This window comes from Heterodontus francisci, chromosome 33, assembly GCF_036365525.1.
Source record: "Heterodontus francisci isolate sHetFra1 chromosome 33, sHetFra1.hap1, whole genome shotgun sequence".
Lineage (NCBI taxonomy): Eukaryota > Metazoa > Chordata > Chondrichthyes > Heterodontiformes > Heterodontidae > Heterodontus > Heterodontus francisci.
Window position 1 is genome coordinate 36,675,078 of NC_090403.1, and position 22,199 is coordinate 36,697,276.

General features: G+C 40.1%; 1 protein-coding gene across 1 annotated transcript in view; it reads right to left on the minus strand.

Annotated features, from left to right (window-relative positions):
• Positions 1-13,761: 13,761 nt before the first annotated feature.
• The window catches only part of ppp1r9ba (protein phosphatase 1, regulatory subunit 9Ba), a 473,359-nt gene continuing 464,921 nt past the window's right edge, over positions 13,762-22,199 (minus strand). The window contains exons 19-20 of the mRNA XM_068013062.1: positions 18,692-18,853; positions 13,762-14,983 (exon numbers count right to left, since the gene is read on the minus strand). Of these exons, the coding sequence (XP_067869163.1) occupies positions 14,822-14,983; positions 18,692-18,853 (324 nt within the window). The 3' untranslated portion in view covers positions 13,762-14,821. The remainder of the gene's footprint in view (positions 14,984-18,691; positions 18,854-22,199) is intronic.

Genomic DNA, 22,199 nt, shown 5'->3' on the forward strand with positions numbered 1-22,199 from the left:
TATAAATACAAGATAATTGCAGTGAGCTTCTAACCTGAAGCATAGTAAGAACAATTCTCGTGTCACTACTGCCCTATTTGCACTTAAAATTAGGGCGGTGATGGCACAAAAAAGCACCGACTTACTGCTGATTTGTCACTGTACAATTAATTTTTAGGCAGTCTTCCATTCTTTCAGACAAAGCTCCTGTCAGAAACAGGAAAAAGGGAATTAAGACTCCCACACCATTTTCATCTTGCCGTGCCCAATTCTCGTCAGCTCCTGCTCCCGCCTACCCATGAGCAGTAGAAGTTAGGAGGCAGTCAATTCAGTGACGTTAAAGGGATCCTGAGCTGCCAGCAGGGATAACTAGATGAAGGTAATGGCAGCCATTTTGGGGTTTTTAAGCCTTAATGTATTTGTTGCTGTTGGTTCCACATGTTGCCCATTGCTCGAGAAGTGCTGCTTTTTCCTTTCCTAATGGTAATACATCTCCCATTTCAGGTGCTGCTGCAGGACCTTCACATTCAGCCTGGCCGTCCAACTTACCATCTCCAGATCAGCGAGATGCCTATTGGGGTTTGTGTTTCACTGTGAGACTGATTATGATCATCTGGTTCATGGTTTGTATTAACATTTTAGAGGTCACTTTTAGTTTTGGGGAATTAAATGCATGACTGTAAGAACTTCAAGAGGTTGCAGAGCACCCAATATTTAATGTTCAAAGATCTCTCCACGAGTGCTTACAGAGACAGAGTTAGAGACTTGAGAGCCATAAACAGCAGGTGGACTTGTTTAGTTGGGCCGTTGGAACCAGAAAGTCTGGAAGAGTTTGCTCTGTCATTGTTAACAATATCAATTATTCATGTGGGTATCAGGTATCAGAGATGTTTTGAAAGTTGGAGGAAATTAGTTAAAATTGCTATCTGGGACATCCAACGTGTACCACATTGCTATGAAGATAGATGGTGCAGGGGCTGCCTGTTGGTATTTTGATCTGTGTGCTTGCTGATAGACGAGCAGTTGGCTTTTGGAAATCTGTTGGCTTCAGACAGGCTGTTGGTCACAGAGAAAGCAATTGGCTTTGAAAGCAGCTGGGCTCAGAAGAAAAGAGGCCATCAGGAACCAGGTGTGTCTCTGTTTGGAGGCAGGCCCCTACACAAGCTGGGAAGTCCAGAATCAGGAGGTGTTAGAAGGGAACCGGAAGATTGTTTAGCAGATGCTAGCAGGAGAAGACAGTTGAGAAATTAAGGAAAAGCAAAGTGAATTTACTAAGAACTGTGATGCATTTTAGATTGGTCCCAGGAGAAGTGAACAAACCGCCAAGATCCTGTATTGTTTAATTTTTGTACAGTAAAGTTTTTTGTTTAAAACATGAAATCTTGTGGCATAATTCTTTCAGTAATGATGGGGAATTTGAATTCCTCTTTTTAGACGTTAACTGCCCCTAGTGGGACCATAACACAGCACACTGATTATATTCTAATTCGGACCCATGATCAAAATTGACTGGGCCCCATTCCAATTTCTCTGGGCCACCACTGTTCACCATGCTCACTGCCTGCCCAAGTAATGCACAAAACAAACCATCATCCCCAGTGTCTGAGAAGGTGCAAAATAGAAGCCAGATGCTTTCCCACAGGAAAAAGCAGAAAATCAGAAGGAAGAATCACCCTGAAACAATCTTGCGCACCTCCTAGCACCTAGACTAAAGGCAGCATTGGCAGAAGACTAGAATTGATAATCATTTTCAGCCTTGGTGTTAGTAGCCTTTAGAATAAGAGTCTTCCAGCTCAGATGGGCGTCAAACATCCCATGATACGATTTTTGAAGAACAACAATGAGTTTCCCCAGTCTCCTGACCAGCTTTTCTCTCAGAAGTAACATGACCAAAAATCTTTTAGCTGGTTATTCAGTCAAGAATTCCCACAGCTGATTTGTACTGTAAACCTCTCGCTATCTCCCACTTTGTTGTAAGGCAATGTAGTTCTCTGCTTTGGGCAGTTGTTTTTCAGGTCAAGGTTCATGCTGATCATAGTTTTGAGAGTTCCAATCATTAGCTACCCTTGCACTTATATTTGAAGATGTGATTTAGTAAGAACCAATGTGGGAGAATACATCAACAAAATGGGCATAGTCACAGTAATGAAATTTAGGACTAAAATTTAATCTTAATAACTGACTAAAGACAGTGAATCTTAATGATATAAACAATGCAGCAGACCATTTTATTCATTTGCATTAGAAATGTTGATTCAGCTAATAATTTAAGTATTAGTATGTGTTCTGTTTTGAGTCCTTTGGTACATTCTTGATTGCACAAAGATGTAGAAGTTAACAAAGGGTACACAGTGAAGTTAATAATGCCAGATTATTTATTGAATATTTTGTATCTCCCTGACATAGTAAAAAAAATTACATTTTAGATGGTTTTTGCCAAATCTCAAGGTTCTTAATGCCTGGAAGAATTCTGAAATGTTTTAATATCTAGTATATAGAAATCAGGCCAGAATACATGCCACAGTCAACAACTGTCGATTGCTTTAGTGATTGGTTTATTTTATACCACAGCAAGTAATTGGAAATGACCATTTTTTTTGTTGAAAAATGCTAAGAATTAGTTTTCTGATTAGTTTTACAATAGTTTTAGGCTTATGATTGTCCCAACCCAAGGATTGTTATATAATGTAGGTAGGTTTACAGTTCAAGCTTTCTATTAATGCCTCTAAATCATTTTTGTTGGGTGAGCCCAGGGCAAAACATTGATGGGGATAAAATAAATGTTTTTTTTAGGCAGGGATATTGATTCCAATTGGAACAGCATCAAAATATGTTGATACCCTCTTAATCATCTGGATAAAATGTACTTGCTTAAATAATGAAAGCCAAAGCATTTCCTGTGTCCAATATCCTGTAGCATTGCACATAAGTCTGAACCAGGTGCAGCATTCAGGTCAAACAAGGTGAGAGGGTAAGGGAATTAAGGGAATAATTGAATTAGACTAAGAAGTGCGACAAGAGAATGAGGATGGGTAAAGAAAAAGGAAGAGGAGGAAAGGAGGCCATAGATGATCACAGCTTGGTCAACAGAGATCGATAGGGTGATGGAGGGTGGAAAGAAGAAAGGAGGAAGGAGAGGAGAGGAGTAGAGAGAAGGGGAGAAGGAATGGTGAGGGACTGAGGGGAAGGGGCATATAATGAGATGGCTAGGAAATATGTTTAGTGGTAAGATAGGCATGTGGAAGGTTTTCTGATAGTAGACGTAATGTGTTGGGGGTGAAGACTTAGAGAGTAAGGGAAATATTTGTCCGAGTTTTCAAAGTCGTGACCAGTGGGGGAGGGAAATTCCCAACGCTACTCAATTGAGGGTTAACTGAAATGTTGCTCAGTGTGGGGTTAGTAGGGCTGAAGCTGAGAAGGTAGGGAAGGTGTGAAGACTACTGCTGTTATTTCAGTCTTACTGTGGGCTACTTTATTTTTCCACCGTCAAGGATATCTGGTCCATAATTATTACCTACCCGTACAAAGATATCTCCCATGCTCCAGTAAATATATCCTGCAACCTCATCCAGAGGACTGACAGGTGCACAGAGCCTACCAGCCCTCAAGTAGATTGTCTGCATGAGACTAAATACCGATTGTAGAGATGCTATTCAAGGGTGGGCAGAGGAAGCATCACAGTCAAGCTCAAGCCTGTCCTCATCCGCAGTCCACACAACTACACTTTCCCACAGGACTCATCGGTTTATGATATCCGTGAATGTTGCCATTAAGTTATTCACTTGCAAGTGCTTTAGAATAGTCTAGAGTGATGCACTTTACTACTTTCCCTTCCCATTTCTTGGGCAGAACCTAGCTTCTGTTCCCCTGCTTTCCAAGGTGCATAGTTGACATTAGAAATGTGCAATCAGGTCATTCAAAGAGAGGTAAATCTAGCCTAGCTTTCAAATTCCTAGGCAGCAGAGATTCACTAACATTTGTAGAAGTACAAATTTGTTATGATCTTTGAGGTTGGGAAGTTTAAATACGGTCGGTATGCTGCCTTATAAAACCAAGTGGACTGGCCTTTTCTTATTTAATACTTTCTTATATATCTTATTCCTATCAGGTTTGCATACCAAACATAGCCACTGCAATCACAGCAAAGCAACAATCACAACAAAACAGAATTACTTATCTTGGAACATAACTGAGGCTTCCAAGCTGTACTTGAGCTTCTCTGACTTTAAAACTTCCACCTACTTGAGGTAGTTAAGCTAACATAATGCACCCCAAGCACATGAGTTACACGCTCCAGTTACAGCATGTAATTAAAATGAATCAATGTTGTGGAAAGGAGCTATAATTAGTGTTTTGCAGATGACTGTGGATGAAGATTAATAGAGTTGTAGAATGAACACTATGTTGGTTCTTCCGTTGAACAATAAGCGAAGTACGTGCAAAGTAGTTTCCTTCAAAACAGGATAGATTTTGTTTAACAGAAGCCTGTTGCAGTTGTTTAAGGGACAGCAAAAGTGATGGCTCACTAATGAAATGATTCATCATAAAACCTCAGCTCGATAGCAAAATTCACCCAGCCTACCATATTGAATGATAATCATAGCTATCACGTATAATAGCACAACCCTTTAGTTGTAATGAACTAATTCCAGTATATATAATAACCTCTATAGTAGTTACATAAAATTATTTGATAAATTCAAAAGACGTTACTATCTGGCTTTTTCTGTTCTATGGAACAGTAAATCACATCCACTGAAAGAGTTGAATACAGTTTGGTTCACAGTTGATGAAGAGGGCTGTAATAGCTGAACTATTTGACGTTACAGTCAAAAGTCGGTAATTTTTAAAAACGCTTTTTTAATTACAGGTTTGAATTTGCACATTATATAATGTTTATTATGAAATTATCATAACAGCATACAGTGTGTAATGCAGAATGTCCTTCATACTGAAACAGATTTGATAGGGATCATTTGACAGGCCGATGAGTAGTTGGGCCACACAGCTTAAGAAGGTCTCAAGTTCAGTCCCCAGTCTGCTGAGATACTTGGTCTCGGCTAAGGCTGCAGTATGTGCGCTACAATTGGCTCATATGCCTGTTTTGGTAGGGGAAAGGCAATCCAGCAATCACTTCTAAACGTGTGGCTATGGGGTGAGGGCTGGATCAGGGGAAGTTGTGATGTGCTGCACTTTAGAAATCAATAGAACTAGTTCATGTACAGGAACTCTGATTTTTTTATCCCCCTCCTTAAACTAGGGGCTCTGAGGTCATTTGTAATTTACTGCTTTATTTGATAACAGTTAATGTTATACGTTGGCAATTGAACCTGGAACTATCTGATCAGTAGATGATACCTTGCTTTTGATTAAAGAGAATATTTCCTCAATAAGGTTTTGCAAATTAGATTTCAAAAAGTTGTTTTCTTATTTTGTTGAAAGCAAATAATAAGAATTAAAAAGCTGCTGATTTAAAGAGAGAAAGGACATTAAATACATTGCATTGCCACTAGGTGCTGAAGGAGCACAGAGATTGTGCGACATTAAAAGTACTTCATTGTCACCATGCACTTAATGAGAATAGTCTCTCCAAACATATGACAGTAAACTATTGAATACAAAGGGCTGGATTTTACCAGCTTCTCGACCCTTACCTTCAATATATGCAAAGCTCATTGCAACTTTATTGCTTTTATTGCACTTGCTTCATGCCCTTGATGCTGAATGGATTGCTTGAGTAATAACTTAATATAGAAGTTTAAAGATGATGCTATATATTGGGATGTGCATGCTCTGACTAACATAATATCATCTTCACCAGTGGATTATGCTTATAAATGTAGACCACATAAGTATATATACTCAGATGCATGGTCACCGCACATGGTGCTTCACAGAACAGAGAGTGGTGCAAGACGTAAATTGTTGATTAAAATGAAAACTATGCTAGAGTTTGTATGTAACACAAACAATTATTCTCTGCTTCTAGACTCAAGTTGCATGATTCCTATTTAAATCAAAAGATGATGCTTTGAATTTTAAGCATTCATTTAATTGTTTTGAAGAAGGAAGCCAAACCTCCATCACAAGGGGTAACCTGTCTAGTCTTTGTCAGTTTATTTGCTACTCTGTGATCTCTGACTGTTCACTGTATAGCAGGAGGGAAGGGCTATATGAAATGACCTTGCTGTTTTCCATTGAGAGTCCTGTGTGGTCTCCTCTTTGCATATTCAGTTTGTCAACTGTCAGTAATATTTCTATCAAAACGTATGTTCATCGATAATTGAAACATTTCTTAGATTTCATAACACAGTGAAATCAAATTTAAGTGAATGAGAGTCAGTCTTGCAATGTTATTAAATTTAACACAAACACATCAGTATTTTAAATCCATTTGCAAACAAACTGCTTGTATTCCAAAACCAGTCACCATTATACCATCTTTATTGAATTTTGGACAAACAGGTAACCCGAAACACGTCTTGGACAGTAGAGTAAGTGAGTAATCACTTTGACGTTATCTCCTTTGCTTCTGCTAATCACTCCCGAATGACTCAGTAGACAATAGTCCATCAGAAGTTAAAGCAATATTATGAATATAACATTTGCTGACATAAGACCTGTTGCAACCAATACCCGTACTTTTATCTTTTTCAAAAGAAGATCAAATACATATTTGCACCCAAAACTTTAGCAAGGAGTTGAAATAGACTACAGTGCTTGTATATATACAGTTCCCAACAGCCATTACAAATATCCCAGGCTGTGAAACTATTAACAGTAGTAATCTTATAATCAAACAGAGAGAGGGTAATCTATATTCATTGAGTATCAAAGTCCATGCAGTCAGTTGTCGCACCCTTGTGTATTTTGTGCAGTACGCTTATTCTGACTGTGCAGGTAGCTGCAGCATTTTTAGGATCAGGCATATTTTCTCAAATTGGTAACATGGCCTGTCTGAATTGCAACTTGAACCACGGTCTTGCCAAAATTCCTGATACCTGCTTGGCTGCAACCAGCACATTGCAATTTCAGTGTAGATATTAAGGCTGTTACTGTAACCGCTCATCTCTTCAGTGAGATAGCAATGTCTTTAAAGAATCACTCTAATCGACACAATGCTCTTAACTTTGGACATTGATAACAAGTTAGTTTTGTTTTAACTGAAGACTTGCTATGGGGATCTGCTCCAGGTATTTATTATTAAAAGCATGGACAACATGCAAGTAGTTAGTGTGTTTGAGGCAATAGGGTCAAGTTGAGCTAGAGGCCACATCTAACAATTAAGGAGTGAGGTTGGATGTCCACAAATCTTACTTTTCCCAGAGGAAGATAGGCTTGTGGAGCAGGAGGTAGAGAAGAAAAGAAGTTGTTAAATGGATTCCTGGAGCAGTAGGTGATAATTGACTTCAATTGTGCTCTCTTTGCCTCTCCTTGGGGATGGGGAGATTGGTGTATGGGAATAAAATCAGCCGAAGGATGGGCTGATGGATTGAGCATGCATAGGCCTTCTGTCCCAGAAACATAAACATATATAGGGTGGGGAGAGCAGAGCCTGCAAACCTCAAGGGAATGTCCGTCAGCCCACAAGAATCAAAGAGACCACATTTTCTATAATTTCACAACCCTGAGCTTTTGGCATTAATGCCTTCACCAACACAAACTGGCGTTCAGGTTTCAATAAAATGCTGCCTCCCACTTTTAGTGTACAATAATAAATCACATCTTTACATCTGCCTGTTCTGTGGAAGAAGTACACGTAAGTAAAAAGTGCAGTCACATAGCAGTGAACAAAAATGGTTTAAAAGAAAGGTTAAACTGAATTGACATCAAAAATAATAAATACAGTCATCTAAGGAATAAACAGCATTGATATCATACCATAGACATTTACATAATCATTATTAGCCAGTGGAAGGATTAAAATATACAGCAAAAATCAACAGCAAAAAAAGAAATGGCACTTGGTGGTGTTGCATTTTGGTTGTTTTGCTTCTCACTTTAGGGTGGTTTATTAAAATACAAATCCAGTTCCAGGGATCTTAGCTTAGCCATTAGGCAGTTTGTTTACACTAAGGTTGCATGTTGCCAAAGGCAAAACATTAAAAATGAATGCGAGGGAAAGCTACATATTTTACAGGGTGCTGGTGGCATAACAATATCATTAAAAAGGATGGACAAAATGCTGAGATTTAACAGGCCTTTTTAAAATGGCATTGCCACTTGGTAAAGTGTCTTGCAAAATGTTTTTCCAGCTTTGTAAACTAAGCATTAACTATGATAGAATTGGGACATTCCATTGCCACTGTCTGATGCCCATTGCAACGTCTAGGTTTAGCAGAAAACTTTAGCCTACTTAATATAACAGTGACCTGTAATTAATCTCAGTCAGCCTCATGGTCCCACTTTCCCATTGCTGTCACCATGTCAGAAATGATTATCTTAGGTTCATCGTTGCTAGGTGTTTTTTTCCCAGATTGATTGGTCCTCTGAAGGCCTTTTCAGGAGCAAGCGCCAGCAGCATTCTACACTCATCATCTCCTGAAGGCACTGACTTAGACTGGGTACAGATTAGCGGTCCTGGTTGCCTTCCAGCACAGTGCACAAGTAATGATTCTTCTTCTGTGAACTTAAGCAGTGATTGTCAGTAGGCTGTTTGGATCAGATGGGTGTGGCAGGGGGTGGAGGGCGCACATTTGAGCCAATCCTATTCTCACCCGATGTCAGTACACATTGTATTTTTCAGCAGCACATAGCAATTGAGACTGGGAACCCTAGTTGATTTTATTTCTTGCCCTCCAGCAGTGTAGCCAATTATATATCTTCTCCTCTGGCCTAAGCTGAGATCAACTAACTCAGCACAAACCAGGGACTGAAGCTTCATGCTGCATATGATTCAGCAGCACATGAGACAGTGCTCGCTAAGCCAGTGGGGAAATGTTTTGCCACAGATTTCCATTTCCTCACAAGCAGAGGCATTTTAGTGACATAGCGTTTTCAATTTTCATAGTTTTTTTTAATATCTTCATGCGAGTATACTTTGCAAAATACCAGAAAACTATAATAACAGCATGCAATGCTGTCTATGTACACATCAGTGGTATTTTAAAATTAATCATTTAAAGCTGTAGCTAGAGTGTCTTTTCCTTATCTCTAACTACCAGTACATTATAGCTAGTTCACAGAGGTGTTACGGACAGTGAAAATGACTACCAGCATAGCTAGGGCATGCTTACTGAAGCATATTTTATATTTGCCATCAGTACTATTTAATAATATCATTAAAATAATCAGATACATTTCCATTTAATGCATTGCCCCCATTGGCACTAAATCAATTAGTGCAAAATAGCAAATGTTCACAAAAAATGTAAACTTTTTTTTCCCCCAGTACAAATCTAGTTACATGATGGACATCAATTCAAGTTACACCTAAGTAGGCAGCCTTGCCAGTGGTGAAAAATAAGAACAATGAGTCCTTGCCAATGGCAGTGGAGGACAATTGTATGGCAGTTAGCAGCCTAGTATAGTGACCAACAAGTTTACTATCAGGCACATTAGAGGGGATCTACAAGTACAGCTGTTGGTTCAAGGGGTACTTGCGAGCTGAACAAAGGGGCCACAAAGGACCAGTGGATTTACAAAGCATAGAAAAAATATCCCTGTACAAACACTAAAATACACAGTAAAAGCTGACTCACTAATGACAACTTTTTTCATGCTGCTTTATGTGCACAAGTTGCTGTCCATATTTGCAGGTCCTTTCCATATGGGATTTGTTTAGTCCAGAACAAAGTCTTTCAAAGAACATTCTTTTTGAACATAACACTGGACAGATCAATTAAAGTTTTATTGTTCCTTATACTCCCTACCTTTTTTTCCTACCACCCCCTTTCATTTGCCCAATATCATCCTGGAAGGGTTAGAGTCCTCTATGACTTTGAACAAGTACTGAGTTGTGTTGGCAATGAAATGAAACATACCATGCATGTGCCTGTATGTTTTTTGACTCACATGGCCTGGAAGACCCTCCTCCCAACTTTGCTATGTAACCAACGTAACAAATGTGCAGCACAGAATCCTCAACCAACCTATTGATATTCTGTCTACAATGTTAATTTCAAAGGAAATAGCGGGATGTTTCCATATGTACAACTTAAAGTCATGAGTTTGAACTCCAAACCACAAAGCTACACGTGACCTTGGTTATTGGCTTGATTGATTAAACAGTAAGTTCAGATAGTAAATCAGTTAGTACAACATAATATATATTGTTTCTGACTAACTCTTTTAGAAATATGCTAAAAAATCTTTAAATCAGAAAATGCTGTGAACTAGATGCTCTTTGGTTCTGTATTTTTTTTAAACTTGCCCTTGGATGCAGGATGAAATACATCTTCCAAATTAAATTGTATTTGCAGATGCTTCATGCTGGATATTATTCATATTTTGAAAGATAAAGAATGGATTTTCATACAGATAGAATGGACCAACTAACCCTGAAATTGTGGATTATTTTCAAGGTTGCGACTGCATTTTACAGCTGTTCAAAATGGTTCTATGAAAAGTTGTTGCTCAAAAATAAGTAATGTATTAAAGGCATCATTATCTTTGACTAGAATGCACTGACATTTGAACCTAACAAGTTTCTTCTTGGTTGGCATTGACCGAATTGACAAGGCAGTAATAATCTAGATGTGCTGAGAAATTGATTATTGAAGTGATAAATTTGGCATCTGCTGACTGAACAATGAATCCAACCCACATGAAAAATTAGATCTCTTTCAATCCTTTGCGCTCCAATATATAAAATCCACAAAAGGTGGGGTGGAGGGAAATGAGGCAATTCAAAAAGTGCGAAATATGTGCTGTGGTACATTTCTTAATTTAGGTTCCAGAAATCTACTGAAAAACTTTTTTTGTGAATTTATTACTAGAAATTGTGTGATTGATTTATTAGCCATAAAATATTTTAACACTAGACACCTTGGGCTGAATTTTCTGTGCCTTGGTGGCGGGCAAAGAAAACGGCGGCCCGCCTGTGCCGTCCGCATGTCGCAGAGCCGCCACAATCTTCCGTGCGGCGACTCATTTGAATGGCTGGAGCGGGCTGCCCCCCGCACCCACCCCCCCGATCACGTTGAGGGGGCGGCCTGTCCGTCCCCGGCAATCGCATCAGCTGCCTGTGCGCAGGAAGTGACGCCACTTTTAAAGGGCTGTCGCCCTACCAGAAGATTTAAATATTTAAAGAAAAAGCGATTTTAAAAAATTCAATGCTTTTGTTTTGCCCCTCTCCCACCCCCCAACCATAAAATTATTAATTTTTCCTTTCCCCTCCACCACACAAACTTCATAAACTTTAAACTCCAACCCTTCCCACCTTCCCCTACACCAGTGATGTTACTTTGACCTCGCTCCCCCCACCCCTGCACTGAGAAACCTACCTTCACCCCCCCCTCCTCACCAGTGTGCCGCCTCGTTTCCCCGAATGGGTTCCGAAGGCACGGAAGTGCCAGATCGGAGCTGGATGGAAGGCGGCAGCGTAAGTAGAATTATTTCATTACTTTTCATTTATTTAGATATCTAAATGGCAGTCCCGTCGCCGAGCAACAGGAAGGCGGGGGCCGCCATGAGGCCTTGCTGTCCCCCGCAATATAGGGCCAGGCCCTCCCGTCATCAGGGTGTGTGGCGGCCCTCTCCTGGCAGCATCTTCAGGCCCCCCCCCCCCACCATGGACCCCGATGCCTGGGGGAGAACTAAATCTAGCCCCCTGTGTGCGCTTTGAGTTGGGCCATATTTCTTGTTATTGTGTGGTTCACAAAAGAAACGGACCCTAGCTAAAACAGAGCCAAATTGTTAAACTCAGCAATAATTTATCTACATATCCTAAAATCAGTCATACCTATTCAGTATTCTGATTCTACTTATCACTCTGCTAAAATTCTGGACTCGTATTTTAATGCATCTTTTCAGATATGATGCCTCTGTTTCATTGATTCATATTTTCACATAGTTAATCATGTAGACACCACTTTGCTCAAGATGAGGTCACCGACCCCTCCTTTGCTTTCTCGCAGAGCTCAGCACTAACGGTTGCACACAAGGTGTCGAACTCAACTGAAGCAAGTGATTTTTTTTCAGCATAGGCAGCTGAGAGCTGACAGATAATGGCTACACATGCAGGTTGGAGGTTCTGTGTGCCTATATACCGTCCATTCGTTAGGCTCATTATGAACTTAATTGTGCTATAAATGAGCAGTCCTCCCCATAATACAGCTGAAACACTTGAGCAGTATTCCAGATACTGAGCACCAATTTGGAAAAGGCAGCAGGGAATTCCAACACCATAAAAGGAACTTAATACCTGCAGCATGGCCTCTTCTTCCAATAGGGCCACCCTTCTTTCTGTAGATACCCTTCTTTGGCCTCCAGTGGACAATCACCGAAAGGCATTGTTGTATCCAGATTAGCTTACTAAGGGAAGAACTGGAAGTGCTTAATGGGTAGCCAGCAGCTGTTCCATTCTTGCAGGTAGCCAACATTTGGGTCCCAACGTATTGCAAGCCAAGCAATGTAAATATCAGTAAAATATTTAAATGAGCTGGCATTACATTATCATGCCAGCTCGCTCTCTTGGATGCTGGCCTAAGGTGCACAGTTCCAGTGGCACTGTACCAGAGCCATGTTATTGGCTCCATTGTGCCCTACAAGCCCAGCAGCAGCTACCTGCTGCTCTATTGTCTTTGTCTAGCATGTCAGAGACATCTGAAAAATATTTTCACCAGGCACAGAGATTATCAACTGTTAACAGGTCCTTGGTATCTTCCCTCAATGTCAGATGTCAAAATTCATAAGCTTCACTGGCATCCCCAGTATCCAAACACGTGTGTCCAATAACTTGTGTAGATTCCCAATCAATGTGATATTACAATAATCTTTCATCTATTTAAACTCCAAGTCACACATATAAATCCCTTCAGTGAGTTGTTAACCAGGTACCTTAAAATCTATTTTACAAAACAAATGTCACCATCGTATGGTGATTTAAAATCGAATATTTAATAGATTTGGCAATCTACCTAACGCTCAACGGGACTTATACTTGTCTAAAGAAGTGCAAGTTTCAACCAATTAATTCAAACAAAATCCTTTCCTAAGTGCTTTAATCTATGTTTTGCTTTCTGGAAAATTCTAGCTTGTAACACTGAATTGAAGGTGAATAATGCCATTGCATCTTCTTCTGGTAGGGCATTCCTACCAAGGGCAGTGTCATTTTGACTCATTTGTGCTTTCTTGCAGCTATGCTATATAATTCCGCAGAATTGTGAAGTCTTAAATAAAATCTGTATTTTCCTAGCTGTAGTTCTATGGAAACTGGCCATGATGTCATAATTCCCAAAATGCACAGCAGGGTTAGGAAGCAGAAAACAAATGGATTAGACAGGTCGCTAGAGATCATAAAGAGGTTATGCGTGTGTACGATTCACAAGAGGTTAGAGCCTCCATTAAAAATAAATCATCTGATTTTTGTTCCGTCCTACTAATTCCCTGAATCTAAAATTATGGGACGATTAGAGCCACTACGAAAATATTCTGCAGTTGCCTTTTGCAGTTTAATATTGCAGGGTGTTCAATAATTCCCTTTAAATCACAACCACGATACTTGGCTGCTCCTACCAAGTGTCACAGTTTGGATTTAAAACACTGGCTACATTTGCAACACGCAAAACATATCCACACTACTTGTAATAGGTTTATACTTTTTAAATACAAGCCAGAAATGTTTTTTTAAGGTCACATAACTGGTGCTATTATAACACTGGTCTGAACAATGTTCATCACCTCCTAGATCTTTGGATTAATTTCAACCTTTCATCAATGGGCTCACTTGCATGTCCTGAATATTTTGTGCAACCATACACACATAATGAGATCTTCTGAAAACACATACTTTATCTCCATTACACTGTAACATGCTCTCTAGGACATTCTATTACAGGAAGACATTGCTTGAAAAATGGCAAGTTACCAAGTGCATCCCATTGTCTGGCTCCTTTCCTTCAATCCCAATTCACATTACACACTTACAGCATTCCATCCATACATTTATTTATGCAATGTTATTCTGCCATCACAGCACTGTTGCCTGCAAACTCATTTGATCAACTGAAGCCCTCTTCACAACCTAGATTGTGGAAGAATTTACATTTTGAGAAAACTGTGCAGAAACAGCTGTAATATTTCAAATGCAGGAATGATTAATCTTCAGTTCTCCCTTGCCCTTCTGATAGTTGCTTTAATCATTAGAGTGCATTTTTCGACAATTAAAATAAAACAAAACTTAGGATTTTTTCATATTCTTCTCCATTTGTATTGGTTTTAAAGTGAATGGTGCCGCAAATGCACTCAGTATCACTCCTGTAAGTGACTTAAAAAAGGTCAGGAACATTCTATTTGCAGAAGATAACAGTCTAAATTTTCAATATAGATTATCCTGATTATCCTAATCATAGATTATACTTCCCCATATCTGACCCAGGATGGACTCAGCTACTAGTAAATGCAGCACAGTTTTCAGTGGTAATCCATTGTGAAAGGAAAGATCGGCCTACATTGTGAAATATTACTTGTTCTTAATACAAGAGGTTGCCGTTACAGACCTGAACAGTCCAGGTGTGAAGTTGAAGAACTGTACTTCATAAATCTCACAAACAGATCTGTCATACAATGTCTAGTTTAATCCATTGGCTCCTGGCATTTCTTCCTGTTGCCTATGTTTTTAATCTCTGAAGAACAAGAGACAAATGTATAGATGTGCTTACACCTTGTCATTCTGCTCAGCTTAACTCTTTTTCTGTAACTGTTCCTGTTCCTTTTTCTTCTGTTTCTCCTTCTGTTTTTCCAGTTTTTCCAAAGCCTTTCTTTCCTTTTCGACTGCTGCGTTCATATCTTTAATTTTTCTTTTGATAGTGGCTCGATCCTGTGAGTTGATGACTCCCAAAGCCTGTACAGAAAAAAATAAATTATCCTCAAAACAGTTTTTGATCTGTTATATTACTGCAATCCATGAATCCAACAAAAAGTCCTGGATGAAAATGCAGCCATTCAGCTAATCCTCCCATTATGGTAACTCTTCCATCATAGCATCCAACTGCATTTTAAAAGGCTGCAATTTTTTTCACTCTCGTGATGCATGGTAGAACTCCTCAATGGGACCAGCCAGATGGATTACAGTGGGTTTTTTATTGGATTGTATTGTACATTCCTATGTAATATTCCAAACATTTATCAGTCTTCAGATAATCAACAGCTGTTTTGAATGTACTTTTCAGTATTTTACACCTATGTTCACTAACCTTTCTTTCTTGGTTTAATTTCAAGCAAATGTCTAAGTTTACCTCAGGTATTCTTATGTAACATTTTCTACTTCAATAAGGTGCCTCCTTAATTCCTTCTTTCTGTACTGAAGAGTTTGACCCCTAATCTTCCCTCATAGCTCATCCCCTCTCAACTTGGGATCAGTCTTGTTGCTCTTCTGTGCACCCTATTTATTGCTCGAGTGTGTTTTTTGGAACATTGGGGTTGATTCCCCAAGTGGGCAACACTGGTGAGAAGCAACGTTTGCAGGGTACATTAGTTGGGAATTTGCAGACCCACAGATCTTTACCATAAGTGGGTGGGAAATCAGGGCTTGCAGGCCTGCTATTTCCCAAACAGTGCTCCCTGTTCTTCACTAGGAACATCAGAACAGGGGACTAGCACTAGTATTCAACGACTGATCTAACCAGTTCATTGCATAGTCTCGAATAACCTTTGGATACTTTAGGGTGAATTTTCTTTCAATTGCCTGATTTCAAGGGGATGGAGCATAAAAAATGGGCTGAGGAAGTCTATCATCGAATGCAGCCCCCTCAATATTTTCCTCCACATGTCAGTCCCCGACTCTCTCCCCTTGATGCAATCACAACTGTTTGCTCTTTGGCTGCTCAACTGCACTTAAAAATGTCATAGAGGGGACAGGGCTCAGAAAACTGACCATTTCCCCACTTTTCCACCCACAGTATGCTGCCAATCACAATGATAGTGATACATACACTATAGTGGTGGGGATGAGCAACACTTTCACAGAAGGAGGGACAGGACTTAGTTTTGGAAACCTGGTACAGCTGGAATGTCTCCCGAAGGCCCATTCAAAGCCATCTATATTGAGTTTGGGCTTTCTTTCAGGGGTTTGTGTCTTTGTTAACAAAAGCTCTGCCCCCATATGGTGCTGCAGTGAGTACCCCACTGCTTGTACTGCAAAGTTTTCCTTAGTTGGAGTGGTGGGTTCCCTCTCACAGAGCAGAGATACTGGAGGAAGCTCACGCTGCACATGACATTGATGCTGACTCAGGGAAACAAATCAGGGTCACAGTGGGGTCAGACCAGCTTGGGGTACAAACCATTTCTGCAATCCATCCCTTAGTGCTCAGTGGGGAAGAAGGTTTCTAGGTCAGAGGGGGAGGTGCTTTGGATTTCATTTGTCATTTTTCATTGCCACTTATTTTGCTCAAATGCTGATGATTCCACTGCTTCTTCAGGCATTATAAGATGGACAGAAGGACAAGCTATCAGGGTTTCTGACAGAGCTGCTCCCCTCCATCATCAACTTTCCAGCCAGGCCCAGGAATTTTTCAAGCACCACCTTTATTGAAAAATCAAAGTAACTTGCAGTTTTCTTTTGGATTGTATATAAAATTGGATTGCAGTATCTCAGTGTTATAAAGAATGAAATAAAAACTAAAATACTGCAGATGCTAGAAATCTGAAATTAAAACAGTAAGTGCTGGAAATACTCAGCAGGTCAGGCAGCATCTGTGGAGAGAGAAGCAGAGTTAAAGTTTCAGGTCTGTGACCTTTCATCAGAACCGGCAAAGGTTAGAAAATAATTAGGTTTTAAGCAAGTGATGGGGGGTGGTTGGTGGGGAAGAGAACAAAATGAAAGATGTGTGATAGGGCAGGAGGTCCAAAAGCACAAACATGAAAAACAGGCACATGGATTTAAAAAAAATGAAATAGATAAAAAAGGCCAGTCATACTCTCATTTTTTGATTAGGCACTCTTCAGCCTTGTGGACTCAACATTGAATGCAATAATTTTTTTAATCATGTGCCTGTTTTTCATGTTTGTGCTTTTGGACAGAGCTGCTCATTACTCTGCCATTAACACTCTCTCTGGACTAATGCTTTGTCTTTCACCACAAGCATTAACACTCTCTTTGCTTTTGTCCCATGACATATTTGTTATTTAATCTCTCCTGCCTTCTGCCCTATCAATCCCCTTCCCCTTTGTTCTCTTCCCCCACCAAAGCTCCCCTGACCACATTCACTTGCTTAAAACCTAATTTTTTTCTAACCTTTGCCAGTTCTGATGAAAGGTCAAAGACCTGAAACATTGGCGTGACCGGGGGTGGGGGGGTTGGCATAAAATGGAGAGGGAGGCTCCAGGAGGCCTTCACGACCTGCACCCGCCTCCACCCCCCACTTAACATAGGGCGGGAGGGGGGTGTAAACAGCCCACCCGCCCCAGGCCAATGAAGGCCCACTTAAAGGCCTTCGCCCGCCTCCACACGTGGATTTTACGTTTGATAAGCGGGCGTCCTAGAGCCGGGACAAGCCATCTAGGAAAAGCAGGTGGCTTCCGATCATCTCTGGGGTGGGCCCTGTTGATCAGGCACAGGGTGCCGATGGAGGGCCGTCCCCGCTACCGCAACCACCCCTAAGACCCAACACGCACCCCCCTTTCCCCCAAATGACCACCCTTGCCTCGCCGGGACCTGACTGATTACCCCCGGCGAGGCAACCAACACTTACCTACCTTCCTGGCTCCCAAGCATCTTTGGCTGGCAGCTCAATGAGGTGGGTCTTCCTCCCTTAAGCGGGTCGAAGTCACGCCTCGGAACAATTAAAGCCTGGAGACCCGTAAAGTGCAGGTCGGATCCCCAGGCGAGGCAGAAGCAGGTTCGCCACCGACCATTTAGTCAGTGGCCAGCTCCCGTCTGCCCAACGTGAAATCCCGGCCATTAACTCTGCTTCTCTCTCCACAGATGCTGTCTGACCTGCTGAGTATTTCCAACACTTTCTGTTTTTATTTGTTATAAAGAATGAGCTCTGTTCTCACCATTAATGACATTTTCAATTTTGTTAGAACTTTGAAGCCTTCTCGATGCCAACTATTCGACTTGAGTCCATTGAAAAACTGCCTATATACTGATTTGAAATCAGAAATAATATAATTTTCACTGGTTAAAGTGATACATGAGATTTTACTTGTGCCTAACTGACTTGTGAAGGTATCCACTGAGGTTTATGTAACTGACTCAATTATGATCTGAAAAAAAGATGCTTTCATTCTATATACCTAAAAATACTCTCTTTGTAGCCTCTAAAAAAATCTCTTTGTAGCCTCTAACATGGACTATCTTAGATATTTCCCTACTCTGCTGAACCAATTAGGTATTGTGTCTAATAACGCATGTGTATAAAACCAAAAACTATCACAAAAAGGTTAAATCTCTTCAGTTGTAGTCTTTCTACATATGGAATTATCACCTGTCATTACATAGTGTTTCCTGACTCTTCAAAGCAAAAGTTAACTTCAGTTTTCTGCACTGTCACTGTAAATCATCCTTGTTGTCAAAAACCCACCTTCATCTTTACTTCTCCCAGCTTACCTTCAGTTTACTTCCATCCAAGTGCAACAATTGTTCACCATCAATATTGCCAGTGGTGAATTCTGATACATAGTGGTCCATGTTCAATCCTATTAGCCATTGACAGACTTGTTGCGTCGTCCAAGTTGAAACAAGGCAATATGGCTGTCCTTCATCAAGAAACTGGTATATAAAACAAATGGCACACAATTACTGGATATTATAACATGATAATTGTACTTTAAGAGAATAAATGAGCTTTAAAACTATACTACTTAGGTGCTGAATACTATGTACAGGTGGACACAAGTATATGTCAACAAATATCTCATTAGTTTGTTTTTAGAGTTCTGTTTATAAGACAAGTGTATATTTTAACATAGAATCAATTCTGAAATACTAATGTAGTATGTTTTTTAGAGTTTCATGGGGATATGTGGTGTCACATTATGGAACATTATAGGAAATAAGAACATAGGAGCAGGAGTAGGCCATTCAGCCCGTCGAGCCTGCCCCGCCATTCAATATGATCATGGCTGATCCTTTTACCCACACTATCCTCATATCCCCTTATGTCATTTGTATTTAGAAATCTGTCAATCGCTGCTTTAAACATACTCAATGACTGAGCTTCCACAGCCCTCTGGGGTAGAGAATTCCAAAGATTCACAATCTCCTGAATAAAGAAAGTTCTCCTCATCTCTGTCCTAAGTGGCTTCCCCCTTATTTTGAAATTGTGTCCCCTGGTTCTAGACTCCCCAACCAGGGGAAACATCTTAGCTGCATCTACCCTGTCTATCCCTTTAAGTATTTTGTAGGTTTCAATGAGATCACCTCTCATTCTTCGAAACTCTAGAGAATACAGGCCCAGTTTCCCCAATCTCTCTTCATAGGACAGTCCCGCCATCCTGGGAACAAGTCTGGTGTACCTTTGTTGCACTCCCTCCATGGCAATAATATCCTTCCTAAGGTAAGGGGACCAAAACTGTACACAGTACTCCAGGTGCGGCCTAACCAAGGTTCTATACAATTGAAGCAAGACTTCACTACTCATGTACTCAATTCCTCTTGCAAATAATGGACGACAAAATAAATACCTGCAATATAAATATTGGACTGAAATAACCTGCAGTATAATGATCTTTTTTATGAATGATGATAAGGCACTTTAAAAAATACTTTTCTCAAATATAGACTTCTGAACAGTTTGGTATTCTGTCTCTATTGATGTTTCAGCAGGATACTGATTAGGTTCTGTAGTACAGCATAAGTGGGAGTCATTGGATCCTCCCCTCACTGAGGCTGATTGAAGGAAGAATCCAATGATTTCCACTGAGGCACCAGATTCTCTCCTTACTAAGACTGATTTCTCCTAATGTGATCCAAAACATAATGGCAGCAGTAAGCTTCATCCTTACATTTAAAATCTTTGGGAGTTGATAAAGTTAAAGTTATAACACCTTTTCCTTCTATTTACTATCTAATAAAACATTCTTTATCAATATTGGATCAAAAGATGTGATGACAAACCCAACGTCCTAAAGAAATGTGCACAAAATGTTCTTAACATAACAAAATGAAAGTGCTTTGAGATATGCAGGAATTAGATGGAGAGAAGATAGAGTAAAGGATCACCACCCCTGGCATTTGGATACCTATTATATTTATGGCTTTTGACCTGTTTTGTACAGGCTGATAAGTGGTGGCATTGGGCAAACACCACTATAACACTTACAGTGCCTACCTTTTCTATAAAAGCACCACCAAAAAAAAATGTGCAGCCTCTCCAAATTAGAAACAAACTGCAAATTCAAAATGTCAAATTCAAATCAATAATAAATTCAATCCTCTGCAGTGCTTATTATGACCTTTGTCATAATGACCTTCTCTCTGAGCTGCATTCAAATGTGTGGGGTCCAACCATCAGTCTCACAAGTGCCTGGAATATCATTCATCCCATTCAGCATGCAAAGCAAGACACAATCATAGCATCCAATACTGATGCAAAGCCATCCTATTTAGGTATGTGGATGTTGCTAGATTTCAGCTTAACATTTCAAATAGTCTGTGTCATACAGTTGTTAGATACATATATTGTTGTTGTATTTGCAGAATAGGGTGGTTGGTTCAAAGTGTACTACCATAAATTAATAACATCTGTTTGCAGTGCTCTCAAGCCAAATGTCAAATTCTGGTTCAGTGTTTTAAATTACCACAAACTGCACTGAATAGTTGCCCTGCAAAAGTTGTTTTAACTGACCAGTTTTGGTTTTGATTTCTCATTGTTTTATTTTTAAGTCCCCTTTCAAAATAGAGATATTAAGGATGGTCATTTGCAAAAATTATCTTGCAAATCAAGTTATAAATCAAGTATATGTAAAACAATGCCATAATTTAATGTCTAAAAAACTAGTCTGATTTCTTAAAATTTTTCTCTCTTCCCCCTTTAAAAAAAAACTCTGCTTTATATTTCTTTGTACTAGGCAGCATTCTCCTGTTGAGATGGCAAGGAAGCAATCTGTTTGTAGGCTACTGAAAATGGTGCTGTGGAACCAGGCACAAGGAGATGCACGACAGCAGACTGTGGTGAATCACCTCATGAATTTTGAGCCCTGCTTCGGTGGCAAAATTTTTGTTGCTAATCTGTATCAGACCTGAATTGGAGACCGAACATATTAGGAATTGAGGTTGGAATTGTGAGGGGGTGCAGCGACATCCTGTAGCAACTTAATTGCATTAAAGTGAAGAAAATGATGCAGCAATCTGATGCAAAATGTACTTAATCCTAGCAACCGGTGAGGCAGATTTAATAGAAGGTTTCTGAGTCAGAATTCTTGTTTTCAGTATCAATTTAGTCTGCTTGAAGCTTATATGCAACAATAATCTTTCCCAATATGACAACAATACCCCTTGGAACAACTCTTCCTATGCCTGGGAGGCAAAGCAGCTGAACAGAAAGGCTTCACTTTTATCATGCAGGTTGTTTTCAAGTTACAATGATGCCTTTTTATACAAACTGCAAGTGTGTTTGGCAAAGAAATATAAGAGTTTTGCCAAATACTTTCAAACAAAACAGTGCCTGCTTATAGAACCATAGAAAGGTTATGGCGCAAAAGGAGGCCATTCAGCCCGTTGTGTCTGTGCCGGCTCTAAAAAACCTAGCCGCCCATTCTAATCCCACCTTCCAGCACCCGGTCCGTAGCCTTGCAGGTTACAGCACTTCAGGTGCATGTCCAGGTACCTTTTAAATGAGTTGAGGGTTTCTGCCTTCATTGCCAATCTGGGCAGTGAATTCCAGACACCCACCACCCTCTAGGTGAAGATGTTTTTCCTCATGCCCCCTCTAATCCTTCTACCAATCACATTAAATCTGTGCCCCCAGAAATTGACCTCTCCTCTAGGGGAAACAGGTCCTTCCTGTCTACTCTATCTAGGCCCCTCATAATTTTGTACACCTCAATTAAGTCAACCTTCAGCTTCCTCTGTTCTAAGGAAATAACCCCAGATGATCCAATCTTCCTCATAGCTG